This window comes from Zootoca vivipara, chromosome 7 (assembly GCF_963506605.1).
Source record: "Zootoca vivipara chromosome 7, rZooViv1.1, whole genome shotgun sequence".
Classification (NCBI taxonomy): Eukaryota; Metazoa; Chordata; class Lepidosauria; order Squamata; family Lacertidae; genus Zootoca; species Zootoca vivipara.
The window spans coordinates 91,442,207-91,460,373 of record NC_083282.1 but is presented as its reverse complement, the minus strand read 5'-3'; the positions used below and the strand labels follow the sequence as shown (position 1 = coordinate 91,460,373).

The 18,167-nt window shown below is 44.6% G+C and overlaps 1 protein-coding gene across 4 annotated transcripts in view; it reads left to right on the top strand.

Annotated features, from left to right (window-relative positions):
- LOC118088930 (tyrosine-protein phosphatase non-receptor type substrate 1) overlaps positions 1-18,167 on the top strand; it is a 173,024-nt gene that overhangs the window by 140,661 nt on the left and 14,196 nt on the right. For all 4 annotated transcript variants that reach the window (XM_060277364.1, XM_060277363.1, XM_035123158.2 and 1 more), the window contains exons 3-5: positions 4,370-4,711; positions 7,003-7,317; positions 17,382-17,726. In XM_060277364.1, coding sequence (XP_060133347.1) covers positions 4,370-4,711; positions 7,003-7,317; positions 17,382-17,726 — 1,002 coding nt within the window. The remainder of the gene's footprint in view (positions 1-4,369; positions 4,712-7,002; positions 7,318-17,381; positions 17,727-18,167) is intronic.

Genomic DNA, 18,167 nt, shown 5'->3' with positions numbered 1-18,167 from the left:
TCTGCATCAATTTTCTAGGCAACTGTCTCTTCTTTTTCTGCCAGTCCCCTGCCTTCCCTCCCAGAAAGGTGATGATATCTGCCACATTAGCTAAACTGACATGACTCCTTTTTATTTTTTTTATTTTAAAAATGAGTTTCAAAAAAAGCCACTTAATAGTGAAAAATGAACATCCATTACACAGTGAGGAAACAGGAAGCTTGAGGTGTTAGACAGTAAAATTGTACACTTACCTGCAATTAAGGTGTGCAATTTTTTTTTTTGTACCAAACAATATGCCCAGAATAGCTTGTATCAGCTGTGCATAAATCATTTGTGTTCTCCTGCATCGGAGTACGTGTTAAAACATTGCCAACCTGGTGCCCTCCAAATGTTTTTGGACTACAACTCGCATCAGCCCTGGCCAACATCTGGAGAGCACCTGGTTCGTGAAGTCTGTCCTTAGTGGGGGGGGGAGAGAAACCACAAATGAGCATTTTAAGAAATCAACATCCAAAATTGTTTCATTGCAAGGAGTAATTTGTGTGTGTTTCTATCATATTGGATGTAAAGTGAGCAAAAAAGACTGGTGATAGGCGTGGGGGGAATGAACGAAGACATGTAACAGGCCCCAGCCAGCAGCCTTCAAGAAGTACCCAGGCTGCAACAAAATTAGGCTGTTACTTGAGTTTGTGCTGCATTTTTGACAGGTGAAACTCGAATTCATATTACTGTATGTCACTTAAGGAAAAGTAAAAACCTCCCGTTCAAATGCCTGGCCAATTTCTGTAGGTTCTTTTATCCTACTGCTTGCGTGAGTACAGCCGTCTGAGAAAGACTTTTGCATTTCAAGGTTGTGGTGGTGAGGGATCTGTCAGATTTTTTAAAGAGGGTACTGTGAATCAATTTTACGATCCGTTTGAATGCCACTTCTGCAAGGAGCCAGAGGGAGCTGCCTTGCTGACACTTAGGAAAGTATCAGCAACGGGGACCCAAACTCTGGAAATGGCTTCCCTTCTGCGTTCCCCAGAATTGGGGCGGATTTAGATTACCATTTGCACCATGAGCAATAATAAAATCTATGACCTTTTAAGCTATGTGGGGGGGGGGGGTATTGCTTTCATTTGTTATTATGGCATGTGTTTTGTGTTGTAAACCATCCTGTGATATTCGAATGAAGGGTGGTTTAAAAATTTAATGAATAAGAAGAATAAGTGGCCACTTTTGAACTTACTAGAAGCAACTAGACCTGGCCTCAGCCATTTGTGTGCTTTAATCACTCCATATTAGAGTACTGCAATATAGCAGATGTTAATATTGCATAATTTAAAGCGATTGGACGCATGAAAACTGACTTCTTTTTGGAAATAAAGCATTGGCAGGGCCTATAAGTTTAATTAAAAGTTTACTTCAAAACAAAAACATACATCCAAATAATTCTATGACATCTTGTGCTGTCCAGCACAGGCTCAGCATCTTAGAAAATTTGAAATACTCAAAACAGACCTAAAAGCAGAGGTCTGTCTCTGCCCACAACCTGCATCCTGCCTGAGGCTGTTTGCCTGGAGAGCTTCATCCTCACTTTCACAGAGTCTGAGAACAAAGACTCAAAGTCAACTCCCTTCAAAAGGGAGATTTGCAACCAAATACATTTGTTGCCTGACCTAAGGTTAAACACTCAAGTGTTAGCTAGCAGAGAACAACACCAGTTAATCATCAACTCAGTTAAAGCTCAGAGTCCCTTAGAATACTGCAGTGCAGTTTCCCCAGAGATGGACCTTTTTCAGCAATAAACATTTAGTTATTTTGCATTTTAGTGTCAATTAAATAATTAACATGCAGTCAATATGGGGCCAACCTTGAAGATGGCCCAGAAGCTTCACTTCCTTCAAAAACACATCTGCTGGTGCTCTGATTGCACCTTGTTGGTGTCATGGATATGAGTCTCACTGTGAGAGGTCCTGGGCTCAATTTTCACACAAGCCCATCTCTCTGGGGAAAGAGGGGTATATTTGCTCAGTAGGAGACCATGTGCGGTGCAAGCAAAGGGCCCCTACATTTTGAATTAGGGTCAAGCTGTACAGCAGGAGATGGGAAAGATACCTGCCCAAGGTACTACTAATCAGAGATCAGCTATTGTGGAGTGGATGGCCACAAAAGTCTGCAACTCCAGTTGTTCATGTTCCTATATCTGTTGGAAGTCTTGGGGTGCAACTCAGTTTGTAGCAGGTGTGGTTTGCATGGGGAGAAAGTAGAGAGAACGGACTCCAAACTTCCTAGGCTGTATTTCTGTTCTAACCTGGGCTGACCTTTCTTCTGATGTTAGATTGATACCTCTAAGGGTTGCTGACCTCCTTAGCTGTTCCTCCCTCCTTCTCGGTCCCACCTTAGGAGTCTGTCTCTCTCCTGAAGAGATGAAAGAGCAAAAATGGCTCTTTGCATCTCCAACTTAGCTACAACTAGGATTTCTTTACCATCTAAGCATGTGTTGCAAGTCACTTTTGAGTTGCCATGGCAAAAAAAAAAGTGTGATTCACAGATTTAATTAATAACCACAATGTATTTCTTCTATTTCATACTTAAAGTCTCAGTGAGATTGTGTTAGGGCTAAAGAGTGCTCAACAGCAAGAATTCAGTATACAGCCAGCTTCCAAGCTGTGTGCTCACTCTGCAAGCTTCATTCACCAATATCCATATTAGAATCATAGCTGCCAAGTCTCCCGTTTGCCCCCGGATTTTAATCTGTTTCCCGCTGTTATCCCAAATACAAATTTTTCCCGTAAATCCCCCAATTTCCTACCTGCCAGGGATGCTCCTTCTGCATATGTCTGGACATGCGCAGAACCGATTTTGGGTGCCGCTCTGCCCATGTCTGGGCACCGGCAATCGGGCAGATCGGCACCGGAAGTCGCTTCTACTCATGTCCAGACATGCGTAGAAGCGACTTCCGGTGCCGCGCCACTGCTGATCCCGGATTTTTCAACGGGAGACTTGACAGCTATGGTTAGAACATAACATAGCAACACAAGAATTGAGTCCTGCTAGATTAGACCGTAGGGGGTGCATCTATTTCAACACCTGATTCTCACTCTGGCCAACCACATGCCGATATGGGAAGCCTGCAAGCCAGACCAGAGGGCAACAGCACTCTCCCCCAATAATCATTGCCAGCAACTGGTCTTAAGAGGCATCTCCCCTCTGACTATGGGGCTAGATAGAACATAGCCATCCATCCAGCCCCATCGGTGGCGTTGACCTGTTCTTTTCCTTGTCAGTCTTGTGCTCCACAATCACCTCCTGTCTCCACTGATGGATGAAGGAGCAGCTCAGGGCCAGCTCAGAATGTTTTGCCACTCCAAGCATGTGCAGTGGAGCAGCCTATCCTAGCTGTCTAGAGGCTGTTTCCCTGAGGCCACAGTCTCCCCTCACCTATGGGCAGGCGGGCCCAGGTCTCTATCTTCCTACATGCTATGGAATGGAACACACAATAAATGGGCAACTGGCCCTTGAGTTGCACTTTTTTGGAAAGCTGCACTGAGTGAGAAAGGGAAGCAGCACTGCATTATTATTATTATTATTATTATTATTATTATTATTATTAATTTACTATTTATTTATTTAATTTATATACCACTCTTTATCTGAAAATCCCAGGATGGTGTACAATGTTAACCAGGCACCCCCAAACTGCAGCCCTCCAGGTGTTTCGGCCTACAACTCCCATGATCCCTAGCAAACAGGACCAGTGGTCGGGGACGATGAGAATTGTAGTCCAAAACATCTGGAGGGCCGAAGTTTGGGGATGCCTGATGTTAACAATTTAATTTGCATAGCATAACAACCACCACCACCACCAATAAAATAATCACCGGGGGGGGGGAACCATAATGACAGTTGTCCTCCACTTTTAAAAGGCCATGGATTGTTTAATGGCCAAAGACCAGTAAAGAGGAATGTTTTCATCCGGCACCTAAACACAGAATGCGGTGATGAGAATGCCAAGATTGCAGGTTCAATCCCCGTAAGGGACAGCTGCATATTCCTGCAATGCAGGAGGTTGGACTAAAAGATCCTCAGGGTCCCTTCCAACTCTATGATTCTTTGAATCTATGACATACAATGATGGCACCAGGCGAGCCTCTCTGGGGAGAGCATTCCACAGACGGGGAGCCACCACAGGAAAGACCCATTCTCATATAGCCACCCTCCAAACCTCATGGGGAGGGAGGGGCACAGAGAAGGGCTTTGGATGACAAGTGCAGGATCTGGGTCGGTTTGTATGTCAAGAGGCGATCCTTAAGGCATTGAGGTCCTGAGCCAGGCATTTGCCACAAGGAGCAGGGTGACTACTCTTTAGAGGAAACCTATAACAATTTGTTTTTTGCTGCAGGTGCCAAAGGCCAAGATTTGGAAGTTCTGCAGCCCCCAGGACCCTTGTCTGTGTCAGCAGGAGAGACCCTCACTCTGACGTGTACAGTAAACGGATCTGGTCCACCAGGAGGCGTGAAATGGCACAAGGGGTTGGACAGAAGGCAGCCTCCCATTTACAGTGAAAGAGGACAATTTTCCTCCCACGTGACCAGGGTTGTTCCTGGGTCACAAACAGACTTCACCATCCTCATCAGGAACATCCGACCTGAGGATGCCGGAACCTATTACTGTGTGAAGTACAGGGCAGGAGCCCAAGACATAGAATTTAAATCAGGAGGGGGCACTGAGGTTTCTGTGATTGGTAAGTATCCCACAATTTCTCTTTGTTTCCTAGGAGGACAATCTTCCCCCCCCCCTCACCCCAGAAGCTCCGTGTTATGTAGAAATGCAAAGGAATCTAATGAGGCTCTGAGCTTTTTTAAAAAGTGAAAAATAGCCTTGTGGGTCACATGTTTGAGTAGTGGAGCAGTGGAAGGAGAAAGGATGCATAACTCTTTCCATGCTGGGCAATATCCTGCTCAAAATCTCTTTTCTCCCTCCTCCCACAGGGTCCAAAAGCTGCTTTTTTTCATACTTTGAAAACCTGGATGTCATTATAAGCATTTATCTGTAATGTGTACAGATTCACCCCTTTGGTAACTCAGCTATGCGGAGAGCCTGTTGTGAGAGGGATGGGAATATTTGATCTGCCAGGGAATGGGACAACTCAGTTAATCACTTGGGAATTTTCTAGCTATCCAGGACTCTTCTTGAGCCCTTGGACTGGGCTGCAGAAATGGAATTTATTCTCTATTCATTTCATCTGGAGCAGAGAGGTTGTGGCACAGGATACATCATTTCCGAGCACAATTCAAAGTGTTGGTGACTGACCTAAACAGCTCGGTCCAGTATACCTGAAGGAGCATCTCTACCCCCATAATTCAGCCCGGACACTGAGCTCCAGTGCTGAGGGCCTTCTGGCAGTTCCTCACTGAGAGAAGTGAGGTTACAGGGAACCAGGCGGAGGGCCTTCTCGACTATTTGACTATTAGAAGACATCTGAAGGCAGCCCTGTTTGGGGAAGCTTTTAATGTTTGACGGACTATTGTATTTTAATATTTTGTTGGTAGCTGCCCAGAGTGGCTGGGGAAACCCAGCCAGATGGGCGAAGTATAAATATTATTATTATTATTATTATTATTATTATTATTATTATTTATTAAGGCAGTACCTGGAGGCATCAGTGAATCAACCAGTACCTCCTATGGTGCCATGAAAGTCATACCTGCCAAGTTGCTGTCCGAAAAATAAGGGACCGGGCCGGAAGTAGCAGACCGGAAGTAGCGCTGCCGCCATTTTGGAACTGGGCGGAGCATGCTCAGAAGTGACTTTTGATGCTGCTTTGCCCAGTTCCAAAATGGCCGCCGCGCCAGAAGTCGCACTGCAGTCATTTTGGAACTGGGCAGGGCCGCATCAAAAGTCGCTTCTGAGCATGCTCCGCCCAGTTCCAAAATGGCCACCGCGCCAGAATAAACCGGGGGGGGGGCAAAAAAAAATCTGTTTTTTCAGCTAAGAACAGCTGGAAAAACGGGGATTTCCCGGAGAATACGGGAGACTTGGCAGCTATGATGAAAGGTCACGATAAGTATTCTCTCAAAAGGCTGCAATAAGACCTTTGGCTCTTCCTGCTCAGTTTCTGTTTGCACTGCCTTGGCTACTCCCACATTAAATACACCCCTTTACACAGAACCACATTGCATTGGATGCCAGGAATATGGACCAAGGGAATAGGTGGGCCGCCTGACTCTGTCCCAGCCTGGTCTGATTTCCTAGTCGGTCAATTAATCATCTGGGCAGTTGAGGGAAGAGGGAGGAGTGCAAAGAGCTTCTCACTGGGATCAAGCGCAGTGGTGGCTGATGTAGGGCCACCAATGGTGGGAGGGGGGTGTCCACACCATTTTGCTCTTCTCTCTAGATGTGGCAGGCGTTTCATGTTCTGCCACTCACAAACCCCAAGGCAGCCATTTTGTGACTGGCACCCGTGGCACTCTCTTAAAATTCCAAATGCGCCCGCTGGCCCAGAAAAGGATTTCCCTTAGGGTCGGGGTCGGGTCCTGTAAGGGGGAGAGATTACAGAGAACCTCCTCCTCTCATCAGGAGCAGTTCGTCCCCAAGCAGCCATGAAAGCGCGGGGTCTGAAGGGGCTAGTCAGGAAGCGGAGAGAGAGTGCCAGGTCTCCGGCAGCATGGGAGAGCCCCTGCTCCACAGGCGGGAAGAGAGAGAGAGGCGGAAAGGGGGGGGGACAGGGAAAAGACGGAGCGTAGACCCTTTCCCCCGGCACCGGAATTAAGGAGGAGGAGAAAGGGGAGGAGATTCACTGTCCCGAGGCTGTTATGTTGGTCAAAGTCGCGAAAAGGGGCAGTGCCGGATTCTGAAACGGAATGAGAGGACATGAAACCGACAGCTCACTACACTGTAAATAACGTGCACCAATAAAGACTCTGTTAAAGACAAGTATGTGGAAAGTCATTACTCAAGAGTAGCCATAACAACCTCTGACAGGTCCTATCCTGCAAGGGTCACCAGGTGATGTGTCGATGCTTCCTCCTGCAGCTACGCCATCCCAGCCATCTATCAAGGGTCCCACGAGCAGAGTCTTATCTGGGACCTCGGCGACTTTCAACTGCACCTCGGATGGGTTCTCCCCCCGAGTCATCAAAGTCACTTGGCTGAAAGACAACACCCGGATCACGTCCCCACAGCCCACCATCCTGCCAAAAGGAGACAGCATCTCCTACCAAATGCTGAGCACCGTGCAGGTGCCACTTGCAAGAGACGATGTGAAGGCCCAGCTCATCTGCCAGATTGAACACGAGACCTTGCCGAGTCCCCTGCGGAAGGTTTTCCAACTTGGAGATATCCTACGAGGTACGGGGACTGGTGGGGCTCTGGCTGTGGGGCGGCAGATCCTAGCATTTGATAGGGTGGCTGAGGTATCATGGTTTTTCTCACCTGCCTTCTGAGCAGCAAACTTCACTGCTGGCTCCTGAGAGGGAGGGGGCAGGGAACAAGCAGAGCTTTTTTTCAGCCACAAATCACTGGAACTCCATTCTGGCACCATTGCCAGAGTGGTGGACGCCATCTTCTATATATATATAAAAATGTAGGCATTGCGCGCGCGGAGCTCACAGCCTTTCTCCGTAACTGCTGAACCGTAATGTAACAAATTTGGCCACAACGTACCTTGCCCATCAGGGAGGGATCTGGCATAATTCCCCCCCCCAAAAAAACCCACACCTTTCATACCTAATATCATGATTAAACACAAAAAGTGGTGCCCAAATTAGACGTCACCACCAGAAGCTCTGAAGACTCCAGCAGCATCCAATAGAAAGGCAGATTGCACGCTGCCGCCTCCAAAGCTGCGCCGCCAGATGACACCACAAAATTCCACAGCAACCAACTGAAAACAGTCCTTTTGCAGCAACAAGGCCCAGCTTTTTCAATAGGCCACGACATTGCCAAGCAGGGAAAACTGAGTAGGCCACATCATTCAGTAGGCCACAGGCAAAAACAAACAGAAAAGGGACTTTCACAACCGGGGTGGGGGTCACAGGGATGAGGCACAACAAGGGGGGGACACATAGCCATGAGGGGGGGGTAGGACCCTGAGTCAGCCAAAGCAGCGGGGGGTGGGGACATTTTCAGGAACATGCGTGGGTGGGGGAGTCTTGAAACTTACAGTAGGGGAGTCAGGGTTGGGACAGGGCAGGTAAGGTGAGGGGACTCTGAAAGGAGACTCTGAAGGTCCATGTAACAGGAAAAGGTCCATTTAACACAAAAAACCATAGCAACGCATGGCCGGGCCAGCTAGTTGCCATTATAGAAGAACAGGCAGCCGCACGGATGTTTCTAGCCCAGAGATGGAAAGAAGGCAAGGTCCCTACCAGAGAAGAATGTCAAACTAAACTGCTGGATTATGCCAAAATGGCAAAACTGGCCGGAAAGATCAGGAACCAAGAAGACCAAAATTTAAAAGAAGAATGGGAATAATTTTTTAACGTTCAAAATATCCTTTATTAGGCATATCAAACCACACATTATCACATAAAATTTATATACAGATTATATAAAATACAGACTCAGTTGAGCAAGGCTTATCCCAGTCAGTTCCTTAACTCCAGGAAGAGTATAGATATATATAAATACTACACCAAACACTGCCACACCACCTACCAATTAAGGAGCACTAACTCTCTTTGTAATGGCCCAGCCTTTCTGCATGGACAGCACTCAAAAATTCAGCTACGGCTGTAGTAATTTGATCATCCCTGTCCGATAGTAGGACCTGAACGGTTGGTAGTTTGGAAATCAGCCAATTGAGTTGCAAGGCCTCTAATAGTTGTCTTCTGGCCTGAGTTCCAAATTCACAGGAAAAGAAAATATGCTCCAAAGTATCAGGTTCCTGTTTACTACATTTGCAGAGACGCTCTGATTCTGGGAGACCCAAATATCTTCCTCTCACCATCATCGAGGGGAACATATTAAATCTGGCCAGCATAAACAGCCTACACAGTTCGTGGTTTTTCAAATTTGTCATGTATCCCTTTTGAAAATCTCTGCACAGAGGGAGATTTAAATGGAGAGGAGAACAGGTGCTGTGCTTTGCAACCTCAAGCATGGAGAGAACACTTTTTCCTATAAGAGTCTTCCTAATAATTTCCCAGATGTCTTTGGGATCAGAATTTTCAAAGTCAACTAAGTTAAGCCCTATCGAATTCAATTTTCTCCTACAAATCAATGATAGATTGTAAATTATATTATCACTTAAAAGATCATACAGGAGAGAGTTAGGGGATAGGGATCTGTAATGCAGGAAGATCCAATATTTCATGGTCCTCAGCCATGCTCTTGCTGATAAAGACAATATTCCCAGCTCGCAGCATATTGATTCATATTTTACAGAACTTGCGAGTCCTAGTAATGACCTCAGAAGGGATGCATGGAATTTATCCAGCATCTTAAGGTCACCTGAAATCCACAGTGGGGTGCCATATAAAAGTTGGGCACAAAGTTTCATGTCAATTACTTGCAGTACTGCTGGAATGTATCTGTTTCCTTCAGGAGAAAAGAAATAAGATTTGATATGGTGGGCTGTCCCTTTAACCTTAGCTATTGCCACACAGATGTGTGTGTTCCAGTTCATATTATTTTTAAATACAATCCCCAGATAATTAAAATGCTTCACTTCCTGTATTAGATGTCCATTGATTATATAGTTTTTTGGGTTCCCTCTTTTTGTAAACTGCATAATTTTGGTCTTGTCATAGTTGATTTTTAAATTATTAAGGGAGCAGAAGTTTGAAAAGCTCTTAAGTAATTTTTTAATACCCAAAGAAGAAAGTGAGATAATTGCTGCATCATCTGCATATAATAATAAAAAAGTGGGATATTGTTTAAATAAGGAATATGAGAGGTTACATTTTGAAGAAATAATGGTAAATCAGATAAGAATAGATTGAATAGAGTGGGTGCCAGGACACAGCCTTGCCTAACTCCTCGATTGTTGAAGATTGGACCTGCAAGTCTACCATCTTTTGTAACTTTAACATATATTTGGTTATTAGAGTGCAAATTTTGTATCAGTGTCAGTAGATGTGGATCTATACCAAGGTGCTCCAGTTTGGTCCACAGTTTGTTACGATCGACTGAATCGAAAGCGCTTTTTAAATCTACAAATGCCACAAAGAGTCTTCGCTTGTTTTTTATGGCATATTTATCTACAAGATGACTTAACACTAAACATTGATCAAGTGTTGAGGAGCCTGCCTTAAAACCAGCTTGTTCCTTACCAGGCAGACCTTTGGTTAGCATCCATTGTTCCAGTTTAATAAGCAGGGATTTAGCATAGATTTTGCTTATGCATGGTAACAAACTAATAGGTCTATAGTTCTCTTGACAGTTCCTATCGCCTTTTTTAAAGATCGGCACCACTATTGAGTTATTCCACGATTTTGGTACAAGGCCTGAATGATAAATAGAGTTAAAAAGCGGGACAAGATTAATGGCCCACCATTCCACATTTAGTCTCAGCAAGTCTATTGAGATGCCGTCCATACCCGGGGATTTTCCCTGTTTAAACGAAAGAATTATCCTTTTCATCTCCTCTTCAGTAATTTGAAATTGTATGGTTCTTGCCGCAGGAGACTTAAAATTCTTCTTTGTAAAAGCTTGAGGATCATAAAAAACAGAGCTAAAATACGTAACCCAAGCTTCATCCCTTATATTGGGGAAATCAGTAGTAGTTTTTATTGAGAGAAGTGACCAGAAGGTTTTAGAATCTTTAATTTCTAGTGCAGCCACAATTTTGGACCATTTGGCTTGTGCAGACATGAATTTTTTTTCTAGGAGCATATTCTTAAAAGCATTTTTCATTTCAAAGTAGATCTTCCAAAGATCTTGGGAGTTGGTAACAGAAGCTTCTTTTAGGCAAGTTCTAAGTTCTTTCTTATGGTTGATACAATATTTATCAAACCAGTTATACTTGTTTGAAGGTTTGTTGCTGAGTTGAAGATTTAAAAAAGAAGAGAATAATTCCTGTATAGTATTATAATAGTAATCATTGTCTGCCAAAGGCATCAGATTTTGGTTGGCCAAAGGTTCAAAAATAACTGGGTTATTTTCAAATACTGCTAATAGATCCTCCCTATTTTTATCTCCTATATAAATTCTTTTCGCATAGATAGTCTTGTCGGCACTAATAGGAGGACAGGTATCATTGTTTCTGGGATTTCTGTACATCTCTAAAACAATTGGAAAGTGGTCACTCTCTGAGCGGGTTACAACTGTAAAAGAGGAAACTTCATCTAAGATTTCAACAGAAACTAGAGAATAATCGATTACACTCCTGCCCCTTTTGGAGCAGAAGGTAAATTCTCCTGGGATATCAGGCCATATTGAACCATTCAAAAATGTAAGATTAAATTCCAAAACCAATTGTAAAAGTTTCCCTCCGGCTTTATTAATAATATTATCTTTCGAATTTCTCCCTAATCTCAGTGGAAGTGGAGAATCTTCGGCTAAAGTTGAGACATAGCGTTTATAGAGAACTGTATTGTCTGATCCAATTCGAGCATTGGTGTCTCCCATTATAATCAGGGGGACATTGGGGAATTTACTGCGTATTAAATACAGCTCTTCTGAGACTGTATTCCAACCAGAATCTGATTTAGCTTCCGACTCTATGGGAGGGAAATATATATTTAGAAGAAAGATTTCTTTATGTGCATTAAACAATGATAACAGTTGAGCATACTGCCCAATATTTCTGATATAATTAAATTTAAGGTTAGAAGACTGTTTAATACCACAGATCAGACCGGCTTTGGGGCGTCCATTCCTTGAGATTTTGGTAGCAAGTAAATTATAAGTGGTAAAATTTGGAATTTCTAAAGGTTTGAGGGACCAAGTTTCCTGCAAGAAGATTATATCATGTAGAGTAAGAAAATTTATAAAATCAGAATCAGCTAATTTACACAAAAGTCCGGCTACATTCCAAGACATAATTGAAAAGGTTTGGAGAGATCTTTGATTAGGGGATACTAATGGTCAATCCGATAAGGGGAGCACATTTCCATTAAATTTGTTTACATCGCCAGAAGGATTATCTATCGGGTCTTCAGCAATAATATCTGAGGACATATTCAGCTTACTCACATTAGAAGAGAATGGATTAATACAATTGGATACCTGCATGTCCGTGAAAGGCACTTTATGTGAGGTACCCAGTTCGGACTCATTAAGTTCTCTCATTTTATCCCAGGCTAATGAAGTAGCTATATTTGCCTCGGAGGGAAGTTGTATGGAGGTTGAGGCTTGGGGAGAGCTTTTCACCTCCGGTTTGTTGGAGAGTGGATTCATCTCTGCATCTACCTGCTGGCACAGAGGGGCAGATGGTTTTCCAACCCACAAATCTAGCTCGTGATGGTATAGATGAGGAGCAGATTTTGAGACACAGTCAGGCAGGTTTTGCTTAAGTGGCCCCAACTGATCTTTCGTTAGGGTTATAAGACAGGAGCACAGGGTATCAAGTTTGTGGAGTATTTCGTTCTGGGCTTCTTGAGGGAGAGCTTGGTAGGAGTATAATAAGTTGTTTTCAAAACTATCCAGGTCGTTTCCTTGATTCGTTGCGTGCATAGGGTCATAGGAGTCCATCTTTTGGTGTTCTTTGATGGTCAAGTTGGTCGGGTGATTAGAGTTTCCATCTGAAGGATTTATATCAATTATGGCAGGTTGGTCAATCTTGTATTGTGGGATTTTTAAAGGAGTTGCAAGATAAGGAAAAAGAGGTGTTGGAGACGCCTCATTTTTGAAATATCTTGATATTCTTACGCCACTTATCTTCAGGCGGTCTCTGCATTTGTACACTGTTTTTGCCAATCTCTGGTCTCGAAATGAGGCCACCACCCTAGCATAAAAGCCATCAAAATATAAATATTCGACGTGAACTAGGTCAGTAGGATTGATAAAAATACCTGGCATATATGCCTTTAAAAGGTTCCATAGGTGAGCTTTACGTTCCTCTTGTGATAGAAATCCTGGAGGCTTAGGGTATCTTGATAAAACAAGCTTGTCTTGAGACAGAACCAATTTCCAGTTATTATCTGAGGGAGTTTTCTTCTTGTAGAATTTGGGTTTGTCTGCAGATAAGACGTAGGCCCATGGATCTTGGATCAAGGGATCTTGCTTAGGATTTGGTGTATGTAGAGATACTGCGGAGTCCGAGAGTTCCAATGCATGGTCTGAGCAAGAGTTTAAGGTATTCTTTTGCTTGGGTGGCTTCTTCACTGGAGATGTCACAGAGTTCACTCTATTTGAGGGACTCTCAAGAAGTTTAAATAGCTTTTTAAAATCCATTTTTTCATATTTCATTGCCTTACCGTTTTTAACATTTTTGCTCTTCTTTACATTAGTGACTCTCCTTTTATGGACATTAGCCCTGCAGCTTCTTTTTGTCTTCTTTAGTAGTTTATTTTTGCAGAAGGGGGGCGGGGGGTTATTATTACTTACGGGTTCTGTGATCACACTGCCATATTTTTCCCAGAAAGTTTTGCAGGTATCTGTCACAATGGTAAGAGTTTTAGTACAAATACTGAGAAAGGATTTTATGTGTTCAATGTTCTCAGTTAAAAGCACAAGCCACTTAATAATTGATAGATCCTCTTCATTTGCCTCAATGAGTTGAGGATTAGGATCTTTAGTTGTACTAACACTTCCCAAGGACAGTTCTGAGATTTGCTTTAACATTAATTCCTCGATTTTTTGGACTTGGAGTAATTCATGGGGTGTTCGGGATTTAGGGCTCACTTTCGGAGATGACTCAGCAGTTGTAACAATTGCCTTTGTCCCCTTGGTATAACTTCCCTCTGCGCAATCTTCTCTCTGCACAGCAGGTCCTTCGTTATGTTTGTTAGAAGGCTTGGCGAGGGAGGGGATAGAGTCTGGGTTCTGCCGTTTCCTTGTCACCCCCACTTTGCCCTTGCTTGGATAGCAAGAAGTTATTTTTGTTTGCACTTTCTTGGAAGTAGGTGTTTGCACTTTCTTGGAAGTAGGTGAAGACCTTGAGGTTTTACAACCACTCCGGGTCGATACCATTATTTTGCTTAGAATTGAAAAATCTAAAAAAGTCTTTAAAAGTCTCACTGCAATTCCTTAGCCGGATGATAATGGTAGGGAGTGCAGACAAGCATAGATAAAATAAAAGCAGCCACAAGATATGAGGCTTTCTTCTCCAATTAACGCTGAAGGCCTCGGTGCTTCTCTGACTCGTATCCAAATGAGAATCAGTAGTTTAAAACAACTTCCTTAAACTTTGACTCCTTTAAAACATTTAGGTTTAGGTAGGATGCATTAGGCTAAAAACTAAGCTAAAAGGTTAAGAAATAAGTCAAATTAAAACAGTATAAATCAGAGTAAAACAAACCAGGAAGGTCGGGAGCTGAAACCTTCAGAACCTTCTCCTACATCAACGTTCCTTCAATTGTGGAACCAAGAAGACCAAAATTTAAAAGAAGAATGGGAATAATTTATAATTTATCTTGTAAGCAGATGAAAACATTAGCAGGATCACAATAACATTTTTAATGTAGCAAGTACTATGGAGATAATGGAGTGTAATATCAAACATGGATTATTGAATAATATGCAGTTGAAAAGGTTAACAATAGGACCCGTGGAGGGGAAGGTGGGAAGGCCAGAGATTCGGAGGAATCTACAAATGTGGGTACGTATGGTTTAGTGTTGTAATTTTAGACTTGTAAAATCAAATAAAAATTATTTCAAAATATATATATATATATATATAAAAGAATAAGGCAAGTGCTCATGGGGCTCATCCAGGTGGAGCCAATCCAGCACTCCTGCTGCCCCACAGCACTTTCCCCCTGCACCTTGCGCTTCTCCCTCTCCAGAAGCAGCTGCAGTGCTCAGTGTTCGGAAGGCAGATCAGCAGGGCTTCCCCTGCTGCATTGCTACCATGCAAGGGTGGGGAATGGGCTGCAGATCTGGGATGCCAGGGAGAAGAAATTGGGAGAGGGATTTAACGCTCCTTGATGTTTGGGGAGAAAGGGCAGGAGATCCATTTAACTAATGTATTAATCTCCACTATGCATTACCATTAATTTATTAGTTGAATTGATCTCCACTCTGCATTACCATAAGGGACGCGGGTGGCGCTGTGGTCTAAACCACTGAGACTCTTGGGCTTGCCAATCAGAAGGTCAGCAGTTCGAATCCCCACAACGGGGTGAGCTCCTGTTGCTTGGTCCCAACCTCCTGCCAACCTAGCAGTTCGAAAGCACGTCAAGTGCAAGTAGATAAATAGGTACCGCTCTGGCGGGAAGGTAAACGGCATTTCCGTGTGCTGCTCTGGTTTCAGTGTTCTGTTGCACCAGAAGCGGCTTAGTCATGCTGGCCACATGACCCGGAAAAACTGCCTGCGGACAAACGCTGCCTCCCTCGGCCTGTAAAGCGAGATGAGCGCCGCAACCCCAGAGTCATCTGCGACTGGACTTAACTGTCAGGGGTCCTTTACCATTTTTTAATGCATTACCATGCTTCCGAAGGCTGATCCAACAAGGGTGTTTAAGAGTCTACTAAAAGTTTGAGCAAGATTTGACAAAAGGGCAGCATGAAGGCTAAGATCCAGCTTCTCATTTGTGGCTTGATTTGCTTTCCTTCTTGGTAGGGTTAAGAATAGTATATCCAGGTATAACTTGGAGGGTTTTAGCACGTATGAATGGGTTCGCCTGGCTTACCAATGACTTGGAGTTGATTGGCTTGGAGACTTGGTGTTTCCTGCTTGGCAGGGGGTTGGACTGGATGGCCCTTGTGGTCTCTTCCAACTCTATGATTCTATGATTCCTGGTGGACTTTGTTGGCAAAGGGATTTCTCCATGTCTTCAGCATGCAGAGATGAACCTTCTCTCTAAAGGAGAGGTGGCAACTTTGAGTCAAGCTATACATTACATGCATAATGTAATGGGGACGCAGGTGGCGCTGTGGTTAAACCACAGAGCCTAGGGCTTGCTGATCAGAAGGTCGGCGGTTCGAATCCCTGCAACGGGGTGAGCTCCCGTTGCTCGGTCCCAGCTCCTGCCAACCTAGCAGTTCGAAAGCACGTCAAAGTGCAAGTAGATAAATAGGGACCGCTACAGCGGGAAGGTAAGCGGCGTTTCCGTGTGCTGCTCTGGTTCGCCAGAAGCTGCTTTGTCATGCTGGCCACATGACCTGCAAGCTATACGCTGGCTCCCTCGGCCAATAATACGAGATGAGCGCGCAACCCCAGAGTCGGTCACGACTGGACCTAATGGCCAGGGGTCCCTTTACCTTTACCTTTTTATACATTACATGCAGGCACCTGCTGGTCCCTTTGCTGGAGAAGCCTCCATTGGAGGGGGACAAATGGGAAGGGGCAGGTGGCGGGGCAAGGGGCAGGTGCCCCTTCTGCCTCCACCATGCTGCTGCTTCACTCTCAATTGCTCCAAGAAAAAAATTGCCACTGGTACATAAGTAGCATTCACTTTGGCCCTTAGGTATATTAATTTAAAGGGGGAAAGCATTTCCTGCTACTAAGATGGAAGCCAAGACACAGCCACACACCAGTTTTGAAGGCGATCAGATGTGTGTTTGATGCTTGTCCAGTCTCCGCAGTCCACATGCCCACCAGCGTCCAACCAAGAACAACTAATAGTGAAATCTGAGAGGAGCCCTAAACTCAGAGTAGACCCATGGATAAAAGGGACTGAAGTTTTCCCATGTCCATTAATTTCGGTGGGTCTGCACTAACGTTGGAGACAACCCAATAGGATCAAAGGACAAAATTTTGAGCTGGCGGGGTTAGGAGGTTGCTTTTGAGGAACATCTAGCCCTTCCCCCTTATATGTACTGCAAATCAAAACCGCACAGGCGATAAGGGGAGCCTGACTGGTGGATCAGACCAAAGACCCACCTCATCCAGAATTCTCTTCCCTTAGGGGCCAACCCGATGCCCCAGTGGGAAGCCCACAAACTGGGCATGAGGACAACAGCCCTCTCCCCACTTGAGATTCCCAGCAGCTGGTTCTTCAGAGACCTCCTTCCTCCAAGAGGGGAGGGAGAACAAAGTCATTGTGGCTTGTCGCCATTGGTGGTCGTATGCTCCATAAATTTGTCTAATTTCCTTTCCAAGCCATCCAAATTGGTGACCATCCGTTCCTCTTGCAGGAATTAATTCCCTAGTTTACAAGCTGTGTGGAGAAGGACTTTCTTTTATGTGTCTTGAATCTTCCAATATTCAGCTTCACTGGATGCCCCAAAGTTCTAGTGTTATGAGATGATATCCAGGAATATCTACCAGGAATGCAATTCTAGCCCTGGAGACTGGAGTCTGGCAAGCACTTCCCCTCGGGGGTATTAAGGTCCTCGTTCTGATTTCTTTGCCTTTGTCCACCCAGTTCCACCCAGAGTGAAGCTGGAAGCCAACCCAGCCAACCCCGTCCTGCTGAACGAATCGGTGACCTTCAGCTGCAGCGCAGAAGGATTTTACCCAGAAGACACAACCTTGGCCTTGACTCTGAACAGCAGCCTAAGTGAAACAGGAACGGCTGAGCCCATGGCCCAGAATGCGGATGGGACATTCACCCTCAGGAGCTCCCTGAAGCTGAATGCCACGGAAGACAGGAACCAGTCTGCATTTACTTGCCTGGTTATGCAAAACTCTCAGCCTGTAGCGACTGAAACGTCAGTGCTGAACATCAGGGTGCCGAATGAAGGAAGTGAAAGCGTCAGTATGGAGCCAGGTAGGTGTTCACCTGTCCTCTGCCCCTCGATCCATGTTGACTTCAATTTCTCATTTTTGTCTGTCTGTGTCTTGTCCTGTGTCCTTCTTGTCTTGTTTTCTTGCCTTCTGTGTCCTTCTTGTCTTGAGACCTCTTCACACCTAACGGGCAGCAGCTATAGCTTACAGGAAGAGCAGCCACTCTGCATGCAATAGATCCAAGTTTCAACCCCCGACGTTTCCTGGTAGAGTCATGGGCTTCCTGGACAGTCACTGCCAGTGAATGTGGACCAGATGTGAGGAACCTTTGGCCCTCCACCTGTTGCTGAACTACAGCTTCCACCTGCCCAACAAGCACCCCCAATGGCCAGGGATGATGGGAGTTGTAGTTCAGAAACATCTAGGGGGCCAAAGGTTCCCCACACCTGGGATAGATCAAGGCTTTAAAAAGTGAGGATTTTGT